The sequence below is a fragment of the Phallusia mammillata genome, chromosome 7 (assembly GCF_965637545.1).
Source record: "Phallusia mammillata chromosome 7, kaPhaMamm4.hap1.1, whole genome shotgun sequence".
In the NCBI taxonomy this organism is placed as follows: Eukaryota; Metazoa; Chordata; class Ascidiacea; order Phlebobranchia; family Ascidiidae; genus Phallusia; species Phallusia mammillata.
In genome coordinates this window covers 6,251,232-6,262,403 of record NC_137258.1, presented here as the reverse complement: position 1 = coordinate 6,262,403, position 11,172 = coordinate 6,251,232, and the positions used below count along the sequence as shown (strand labels likewise).

Sequence of the window (11,172 nt, the reverse complement as noted above, 5' to 3'; positions counted from 1 at the left end):
AATTGCTCACTCTTGTTAAGACTCGTGATAAAATACTTAATTGGTTTTTGTCAACAAGATTTCACGTTGCTAACAACTGACAAGTGGAAACATGCAGCCTTTAATTGAGAACAATGCCAATTATTACGTCACTTTCAAATTTAGCACAGTCTGATGCTGCTAGTATAGAGCTGCGAACAACGAAGAGCTACGAACAAGTTTTCAAATAACGATTGGGCAGGATTTTTGTGAAGACATGGCAACAAAATGGAAGTCCAAGGTCGGTACAATGATAAAAGCCCAACAGGTCAGCAATCTGCTTCAATTACCAGTTGCCTCGCATGTAGCGGAAGATGAAGAGATTATTGAAAGCACCACACAAGATGAAGTGTTGAGGCGGTTTTGTTTTGAATCTCCAGAAGAAAAACAAGTCCGACGAAATCGGAAGGTAGATTCTTACATTGTGACAAGAGTAGTCCGATTCTGTACAATCTTGCACATAGTATTTTTAAGACGGGAAAATAAGCGTTTTTGGTTTATGTTGGGTAATGTGGTATTGTTTGCATGTAGACGTTGGGATTTTTATCCAATACGATTGTACTGATACCGTTTTACGCCTGTACCTTGTTTAAAGCGTTGGTAAACGACGAAATTTTGTCCTTGTCTGCACCAAGTGGTCATAAAATAATGATTTTCCAGTGCGCGAAAACGTGTAAGATTTCATGAAACATTAACTTAATTTGTCTACATACCTAAATGTGACTACATGCGTGATTTATCGATGTGGAATCTAATTCCACGTCTGAGAAAAAACCTTCCGTTTCAGCAAGAAATATAAACGTCATTTTGCGAAATTCTGGCGGTCAAGCGACGCACCATACTTCCACTGCTCAACCCCCACACCCCTTCATACACATAACGACACGCTAATGATGGTTGTTTAATACAGACAGTGTACATTGTTACGACCTCTAAGGTCATTTACGGTTATTTACGTTTTAAATCCATAGAAGTAACGAACCTGATTCCTAAACGCATATTAAGTGAATTAATAACGCCCACATTACAGCAAGGCTTACACAACCAACTAGCGGAGGTTGAGGTCGATATTAATGACGTGGCAGACAAGGATGATGACGACATTACCGAGATGGTGTCGTCGATGGTGGCGCAAATACTTAATTCAGTTTACTTTAAAGGTAACCGCACAGCTAGTTCTTACAACTGCATCTTTACGATGTATTTATGAATGTAACCAAGCATAATGTCACTGAGGGATATTACATTAACATTATAACTCATATCAGACAAAAATTTTCTATTTTCTGATTAGTGGCAAAGGGCACACTGGTGGGCTTATGTTGAAGCATATTTCTGGAATAATGTTGACTGCTAAAGCTATTAGAGTTGGGGGGAGTTTTGCAACAAAAATGACAAAAAAATCACTTCACAATTTCTAACCTAATTCTTCGTTATTACAGCCCCTATACTTGTCTGATTGCTCTTTACGGCGCCTCTCGACATGAGACAAATTTTTGTCTGATGTAGTTACAATGTTAGCAGATCCACTTTAACAAAGATGGTAATGATGGGTGGACACATAATCGGTCAATCTTTCATATCAACGAAATGATTTGACTTTTCAGGAATGATTTTCATTGTAATTGCCATCAACGCCGTGCACATCGCCCTACAGACTGTGGACAGCATCTCGATTCCCTATTCCGCAGTGTTCTTTGTTATCGATAACCTCATTATGGGAATCTTTATCTGCGAGATTATACTCAAGTGGTACAGCGGGTTCGTGATTTTCTGGAAAGACTATTGGAACATTCTAGATTTTGTGATTATCTTCGTATTGCACGTAAGTTGCAAGTTGTGCCGTTTCGCTTAAGGAAATTGAACAGTTTACAAAGATCAAAAGGCTTAACCAACGGAAAGTACGTTTTAAAGAAGAAGACCCCTAAATATCGAAAAATCACTTTTCAATTCATAATTAAACACATAGTATTCCATGGCTTGATCAACTTTCCTACACAGGAGATATATGAGAAAACAATGTTACTTTTAAAAACATTGCAGCTAATTGTCACGGCTTAACTTGTTCTTTATTCACAGCTCGGTCCCTGGCTTTCGTTCTTTAGCAACACAAGATTGCTTCGAATCTTGAGAGTTATTCGAGCGTTTCGAAGTCTCAAGACTGTTACGTCACTGACTGGGCTTTCCCTAGTCGTCGAAACAATTTTACAGGTAAAACGTTAAAAATCATAACAATGTACCATGTGGGTTTCTATTTTACTCTAAGAGATAAAACATCGGTCCAACGTTTTAAAGAAAGTCTACAACAAGCAATTTATAGGATACCATGGTGGTATCATGTACTTAGAGGTGCAAAAATCTGGTCAACTCTGTTACAGTGCCGGGTATTAAACGGAAAACTAGCAATTTACGACACATTTTTAAACTTCAAAGTCATTACTAACAACACTAATAATAGGAATATACAGGATAACATTAGTAGCAAAATATGAGCACAAGCTGTAGCCAATAAGTTGTCCGTTTTTAGGAAGGTTTGTATCCATTAACAACTCTACTTCGCCCCAGACACAGGCGCCTAAGTAAGACGGAAATTTTTACCACAGCTTACAAATACTAAAATTCCCAAACTGAGGTCCGCGGTCCTTTAGTGGTCCGTGAGGCAATTTTGGGGGGACCGCGAAGCGGTTGAAGTAATTCTATAATCTTATTTGGCGTCAGTTTGTGCCACTAAATAAGTTTAAATCAAAGTAGAATTGAGAATCGACTGTCTCCATTGCTAAACAATGGCTTTTATTGAATAACAACTATCAAAAATGCAATTGTTCGTGCACAATCGTAATGTTTTTGTCCTGTTTGTGATGTCACATGCTGTCTTTGGATGATTGTTATGCATAATTAGCTAAAATAGTGCAATCAACTTTCGTTTTTATGTAATGCACATTTAGGCTTAAGGACCGCGAGCCCTCGAAATAATGGCAAAGGGACCGTTTTGAAAAAAATATGAAAAAGTTTGGGAACCACTGCCTTACACAATCAATATCTACTGCCAACGCACCCGAAGCAATTTAGATGCTAGCAAAGCGATTGGTACTGAACACCAAGAACAAGAATCATGCGCAAAAAATCAAGAACAAAATTTTTAATTTAATAAAACTGGGATAGTAACATTTTGCAAGTGTTACATTAATAAGCAGTTCACTAAACAAATAAACTGTACTTAAACTATATAGGCAAGGTTGCCACCGACTTAAACGCTGTGATTTGTCCTTATTTCTAAGAAATTGCCCTATTCTAGACTTTCGTCCTTGTAGTTTTAAAAAACATTAAGCATGACCATAAATGGTAAGTCCATCATGATTTATGACTGAATTTAAATTCACAAATTTATTTGCAACACCACAAAACTAACTTTGTTAGTAGGCCATTATTAACCTAATAACTTGCTACTTTTTCGTGAAAACTTAGCATTTGGCACAAGTAAAATCAAAACAAACTATCTCTTACAAAAAATATGTTTCCAGTCGTCCTTATTTTTGGCATCAAATCAATAGCCATCCTGGTTGTGGGTTTATAACTTAAAAACGATCACAACCACTAATTGAAACTATGACAGATACATTTAAATCGGTAACACGGTTAGCACTAAACGCTACACACAAAATATATAACTCACTAACCTGGACTTGGAATATTTAAAGACGAAAACATTGGAGAAAGTATTTCACTCATATCTCCGACAGAGGTTGTAATCATATTTCAACCCAATGGAAGCAGAATCTATTCGGTTAAAGCAGTAAGGACTTTAGGTAACAGCAATAGTCTGCCCAAAAACGCCTAATTATAATCCAGCGTGGGAGATTTCGCCATCCAATGCCCGTCTACATTGTTCCCATACCCCACCTGCAATTTGGTGTTAACAAAACTTGCAATTAAGCGGGGCAAATCGGTTGTCGGCTAATCATAAACCATAATACTGGTGCACTTGACCGCTTACACTGTACTTATTTTGTTTTTACATACGAAAGAATTAATTCTGCACGAAAGTATATAGAATCTTATGTAAACAGTCTAACCTGAAAATGGAAATGCTATGTAAACCTCGGTTAAACCGAATTCGGTTAATCCGGAGGTTCGCCTAATTCTGACAAAACTCGAGGTACATATAATTTGTAACGTGGTAAGACTTGAACTAATCGACATTGGTTAATCCCAATCTTCACCTAATTCGGACATTTTTTGGGTCCAAACGGTATCATTTGCAAAGCCCATAGTATTTTTTGTCAACTCACTAGAAAATTAAAAAAATGAGAAAAAAAACATATATTTTTGGCCCAACCATTTAAACTTCACTAATTCATACTACTGGCCTCTTACTCATTAAGTGCATGCCTTCTATCCAAAGCAGTCTAGCCTGGAATCTATAAACCATGTCCAATTCGGATGAGCACAAGCTTATTTTCCGGGACGTTCATTCATCACTTTTTATCATCGATATGACGGTGATGAGTTGGGTACTAGGGTAAGCTTTCAATAGCTCATTTGCGTTTAGCAAGTGCGCTACTCGTTAACTTGTCTGACGGCTGACCTAAAACCATTTACTATGCTGAAGCTTCCAGGTGATAAATGGACATGTCCCATTTTGTAATATTTTCCAGGCTAAACGCTTACGGGTTCACAAAGGCAGTTTTAGTTTATTTCAAGCTGCATACGTCATAACCTACGTCAGTGATTCTTAACCTTTTTATTACTGTTATCCCTGATATGAGCTAGATTAACCTTTTTCTTAATTTATACAGCCAATTTTTCTACCATAAAAAATAACTTATCTTTTATGACGCCACAAAAGCATTACATCACGAACTGAAAAGTGATAGTTTAATTAGAACCATTCGTTTACGTCGTTAAATGATCAAGCCTGTTGTTGTAAGCCATCGTGAAAAAAAAAATTATAGGTTGCCTAATCAAGCTTTGATAGGTTGCGTAAGTGATACTTAGTTGATCGTTACTAATAAGCTTTCCTTTCCATCCACGCCGCGACTGGCGAATCGGCGAAATAAAACGGTCTTTAACTGCATATTGCACTTATTACTGTTACTGCTAGGACATTCATCAAAAGTTGACTTTCTTGGTTTTATTCTAAGACAAAAACACACTGTTCGTTCATTGTAAACTACTCCTTCCAGATTAGTCTGTCATTCTCACCACATTTTGAAAAAAAACTTTTGAGACAAATCAGGCTGTCTGATAAAGAAATCTGAAATCTGTGAAAAAAATCTTAAATCAGAAAATTTTACTTTCCACTATGCTATGACTCGACATTAGTTTCACCACAGATATTGACTTTTTTCGGTCGTGGTGCTAATGCTAGTTACTGCCACTACATACACAAAAATCAAATATTTTTTGACCTTAATGTTTGCAGATGGTATAGGGGATAAGCTGGGATTACAGTCAACACAAAAACACTTGAAAATTTTTCACCCTGTCTTTGCTCCTACTGCACGCTTGTAAAAAATCAATACCAAACACCCTTCCGCTATTGAATGTACGCGTCAGTGTATTTTAAGGAGTTCTCGAAAATAAAAATTGCGGTTGGTATACGTTTCTTCGTGGCTATGAAACTAACCTATTGATACTAGGTTCAACAATTGAGTAAAAAATACCCTGTTTTGAAATTGAATTAAAATCATAACTGCCAGAAAACTTTTGTATATCAAATACATTCATATCTTTTCCTTGCTATGCACCACATGTCTAATCGCCAGTTCCGTAGATTACATGTGACGTCAGAGATTGCTGAAATTCTTAACAACTTCTCCGGCGGTTGTATTCATGATTCAGTTACTTTGACCATGTATATTGTTGCTTAGTTTTTTTTTGAAATTTAACGGTAGTTTCAAAGACGAGCGTCTGTTTCAATATTATTGTTGTTAAGTGTTTTTCCTCCAAAACCTCTTTTGCGTGTGTAATATGTATTGCAAAACACAATTTATTAACCAACAAGCGAACAACTTAATGCTTTTTTAAAAAAAACGGAACGAAAAAGTTTGTGTTTGTATTAATGACAGTGTAATATTTGTACCAATGTCTGAAGAATTTTGCTTGCGTTTTTTTCGCGTTTAACCTTCACAAAATAAAACAAAAAAATGTTTTTACCTGTGCGTATTTCAAATTGACAGTCGATCCCCGACATGGCAAACATTATGATGCTTCTTCTCATCTTCATGGTCGTACTGAGTGTGGTTGGAGTGAAACTGTTCGGAAAATTTCTGCCGGAATATTTCGGAGACCCAATCAAATGCATGTTTTCCATTTTCGTCTGCTTCACCCAGGTAACAAATGTGACCAGATGCGACTTGCCTTATTTCAGTGTTGCTTTGTCTGTAAATCAAAACAAATGTTATGCAAAAAGGCGCAATATAATGGTGCTTAAAAATATCGTTTTTTTTATTTAAACAAACAACTAGTACTTGCTCCAGAACAACTTGGCTTAAAACCCCATGATTTTAAACGAAGCACAGGCCCGAAAGTTGATGAAATTGCGGTACAAATACGGCAAAGTGTAAAGTTAGGCCCAAACCAATTATTCAAACTCAAACCCGAAGCCCAAACCCGATATTTCACAAGCAAAATAGGGGACATAAAGTTTATCTATATTTGGAACGTAATATTAACTGAACCCACTTTACTCGCCGTTTTCAGACTAACAGAGGTTCCAATTTGGTCCATGTTTTGCACTCCAGGCGTATAGGTAAAGAAATATAATCAGGGGGGGTATAAAATAATAACAAGAGCATGATCATCAATTTTGCAACAAATGCTGTAGAATCAATAAACTGACCTAGTTGCTATAGCGCAGCGGTTCCCAAACTGGGGTCCGCGGTCCTTTAGGGGTCCGTGAGGCAATTTTAGGGGGACCGCGAAGCGGTTGAAGTAATTCTGTAATCTTATTTGGCGTCAGTTTGTGCCACTAAATAAGTTTAAATCAAAGTAGAATCGAGAATCGACTGTCTCCATTGCTAAACAATGGCCTTTATTGAATGACAACTGTCAAAAATGCAATTGTTCGCGCACAATCGTAATGTTTTTTTTGTCCTGTTTGTGATGTCATATGCTGTCTTTGGATGATTGTTATGCGCAATTTTGCATAACTAGCTAAAATCGTGCAATCAACTTTCGTTTTTATGAAATACACATTTAGGCTTAAGGACCGCGAGCCCTCGAAATAATGGCAAAGGGACCGTTTTGAAAAAAAGTATGAACAAGTTTGGGAACCACTGCTAAAGCGGATCTAAAAAATCGATGTTAGGTTGGACTTGGTCCAGGTAGCAAATATGAATTGATTATTTTAAACTTTAGCCAAACTTCAATTTCTCGCTACTGAACCGGCGTGGATTTTCAGTACCCGCGGCTGATTGTGCCCTATGGCAGTGGTCTTCAACCTTTTTTTAAAGCGACCCCAATTTGAAAGAAAATTGAAACAGCATTTACACGCGACCCCATTTTTTCCGATAGGGGTAATGCCGAAATTGAAACTATTTTCATGTAAATATACCCGCTTAATTTTTAAGTAGACTTCAAATATTAGCATTCAGTGTGCATTATTACGCTCAAATGTTAGAACCCAAAAGTTTCATTAAACTTGGCCATACCAATTTGCAGAAATCAGTTAATTTATGTATTTTTCCCTATACCCGCTGTATTATTTTGGACACAATATGCCATTCATGGGTCTTTATCGCGTAACAATGGGTTGGATAACGTTTTTTTATATAGACTATTGCATCACAATGATTGGATTGTGACATGCAAAACTTGAGCAAAGGTTGCGAACTGGGACAAAAACGTGTCATTTTTTGGTAAAGAACTTAAAAGCCGAAAGATTGAATTTATAGCGACCCCAGAAAAAGTTTAGGCGACCCCACTTGGGGTCGCGACCCACAGGTTGAAGACCACTGCCCTATGGCATGGTTAACCGGCAAAAGAACTTGCAGATATTTTACGTGTAATCTTATGGACAGAAAGTTGGCTAGTGGTGTATAACTAAACCACTTAGAATCACACAGTGGGAATTTGATTCCTCGTTACCAAATCGAGTACTAAAGAAACAAAACAGTGCCTATTATCAATTTGACAATTTAGTTACAAGTTTTGAAAAAAACAGTATTGGATCTGTAATGCCAACGTACTCAGCCAGAGTTGTTTTCTGCAGGATGGTTGGATGCAAATCTACACAAACTTTGAGCGTTACGCAGAGGAGGATCCTTTCACTTATGTGTCAGCTTGTCTGTTTTTCATCCTGACTATCCTCACCGCAGCCTTTATCATTGCCAACCTCATCGTTGCCGTGGTAACCACCAATCTGGATCGAGCTATGAAAGAAATGAAGGTATTTAGTGTTCTTTGCTATAGTCGGTGCAAGATTAAAAGTTAGAACCAATGAATGTTACTTATGTATTACTGAAGTTCAATACGCTATTCTGGACTGTTTTATTTTTTAATCGGGTTTGGTTCAGGTATCAGGCTTGTAGTTTCGGCCCCATTGCAACTGCGATATATAACTTGTGTAAATAGACTTTTTGTCATTTTTTTTGAAATGGTATGCCAATTTTTTTCATGTTTAGCTAGTACAGTGTTCTTTAACCGTTTGTGAGCCACGATACATTTAAAGCATTAAAATTATCTTGCGCAACACGGAACGGAATTTTATAATCATGCAAAGAAACAACAAGCTCACACTCAAATACTGTATTGTACTTAAGTGGCAACAGGTCCACCGGTGTTCCACGGACCAATAGTCAAATTTCTTGCGAAATACCTGACGATCTTTCACGGAACACTATAGTGGTCCGCTGAACACCGGTTGAAAATCACCGGGCTAGTAGATGTAACACAACAATTGTTACTCTTGTAACATGGTCTATAGGAGCAACCACAAGTTAATATAAAACCAACATATGTTTATCTACAGGAAGAAATGAAATCAAACCGCCAGGGTCTAACTTACACGCCGCAAACTGGCAAGGACAACAAATCAAAACCAGAAAACGAGCAGCCAAGTAAAACACAAGAAGAGCTCCCTGACGTGCCAATCAAGTACATTGATGACGTCATTGACACGTTAGACCCCATTTACGGGGGTGAACACGGAATCGTGAAATTTCAAAAACCGCTTTACAAGTGCGACCTCTCGCATATTACCACAGAGAAATTAGAGGATTATTTTCTTCTGCTTATTGCCTTGGACGAGAATCTCAAAGAGCATCGAAGACTCCGGGAGCAGTTGGCGGGGATTGTACGCGCTGTGCGGGGAATCAACGATTCAGCTTCGGGTGATGCTGAAGCCGCCAAACTACTTATGGGCAAAAAATCCACTAGCACGTACGGATTTTCAACTACGAGTTTTGCTACGGACAAGGACCGCAACAAGAAAGAAAGAAAAATACAAGGGGAAGACGACGAGAGTTTGGAAGATCAAAGGACTTGAAGTCGATTAAAATAAAATTTCTGCGATTGGACTTTGTGTTACTTAATTGGTTCAAAGCGTTAACAAATCACTTAACTTGGTTTTAAATATTTGATAGTCGACCAGGTGACAAACGTGCCGCTTGCTAAAAAATCTCATAAAAAGGTAAACTACAATCAATCATAATCAAAGACCAATAAACGTCAGTTCAAATAAAACCAACAAAAGACAAATCACCATTTACACAAATACTGGATGGAGAATCTTTAACATTCGTACCCAGTGCATCATTGCCGAATGTTCACATAGAATGGGATCCAGGCCAATCAATATTCATTATTTCTGGATATGCAGGCATGTATGATTTGGGCGTTGACTTAACTTTAAGATGTGGGAGGAGGACACGTTTTGTTTGCCTTGCAAAAACACATGGCATTATACGACTAATAATTGAAGTAAGCGGAATGAGTATATGATCCATTACTGCATGTCTCTTATATGAGTATAATCCATTACTGCATGTCTAGCAATATACTAAATTGATTATTGGTCGTAACCAGTGGTGGAATTCAGCCAGTTCGCACCGGTTCTATAGAACCGGCTCACGAGATTTTATGAGATCAGCGAACCGGTTAGCATTACTGGTTACTGTCAATAGACTTTTTGTAACAGAACCGGCTGACAAAAAACTTGAATCCCACCACTTGCTGTAACATGTACAGTTGCGGCAACAAGTATAGTTGGCAAGAGTTCATATAAGCGCGTTTAGTCAAGTGGCAATATATCACTTGTGCGTGAATTCTGCTGTGCCCAAGGTGAAGTGGGGCACATTGAGATGACATCTGTTCAAACATTGGTTTTCATAGACCGAAAAAAGGTGGATGTGGTGCTGTACCGTGCTTTGCATTTTTCGTCGAAGAAACAGTAACCATCGAAACGATCTAATAATACACCACTCGATGTCCTGCCCAGAGTTGTAAACGGTAATGAAACTTGAGCCCGAACAAAATCGTTTGTGGAAAGCCCGTTTAGGCCCGAAAGTTTGATTGACAGGCGTATTTGATTTGATTGACACATTGAAGCCTCAGGAAAGACCAAGACAACCAACACAATAGACAAGCGGAAGGCGTTTTAGGGCTCTTTGACACTAGGTCGGGTCCAGCAACTGGCTACTTCAGTTAAAAAATTTAAATACTGACACTATTATGTGTAAAGTCAGGCCCGAATCAAGCCCGCTTTTTTTAAGAAACCCAAGCCCGAACCCGGCCCGACTTACAACTCTGACCCAGCCAAACTAACGCATCTGGGTGATTTTCTGGCATTAAGCACGCATGTGGATTTGCTTTTGGCGTGCCCAATTGCCTGTACGACACAGACCGATTTTAAATATCAGATGAGCAATTTTAACTAAACGGTAAATGCCTGAGGCAACTTTGCTTATTGCCAAAGTTGGCGAAAAAAAAAAAACGCTTAATACCTAAGGCTCAGTCCGTCTGCAGATGGCTGGTGCCACAAACGGTGCTTGTTCAGTATGTTCAAATTCAAAGATTTCGTTTTGAAAAGATTTATTGGTTGCAGTAGAAGGCAACAAAGGTTTTAGCAGTATGTCGCATCAGAAAATACTGAACTAGCGTTTCGTCCACCAGGTTGCATATTTAACAAATTTTTCGTTCTACTGGTGTAACGCT

At 38.1% G+C, this 11,172-nt stretch overlaps 1 protein-coding gene across 1 annotated transcript; it reads left to right on the top strand.

Annotated features, from left to right (window-relative positions):
- The first annotated feature begins 235 nt into the window (after positions 1 to 235).
- Positions 236 to 9,505, top strand: LOC145237818 (cation channel sperm-associated protein 4-like). The gene is made up of 7 exons (XM_080100807.1): positions 236 to 427; positions 1,049 to 1,178; positions 1,626 to 1,843; positions 2,098 to 2,229; positions 6,198 to 6,350; positions 8,231 to 8,407; positions 8,990 to 9,505. The coding sequence occupies exons 1-7, from the start codon at positions 236 to 238 to the stop codon at positions 9,503 to 9,505; spliced, it is 1,518 nt and encodes a 505-aa protein (XP_079956933.1).
- The last annotated feature ends 1,667 nt before the right edge of the window (positions 9,506 to 11,172 follow it).

Coding starts and splice junctions, on each gene's coding strand:
- LOC145237818 (XM_080100807.1), top strand. CDS start 236: ATGGCAACAAAATGGAAGTCCAAGGTCGGTACAATGATAAAAGCCCAA. Junction 428..1,048: donor AAGTCCGACGAAATCGGAAG/GTAGATTCTTAC, acceptor CCCACATTACAG/CAAGGCTTACACAACCAACT. Junction 1,844..2,097: donor TGATTATCTTCGTATTGCAC/GTAAGTTGCAAG, acceptor CTTTATTCACAG/CTCGGTCCCTGGCTTTCGTT.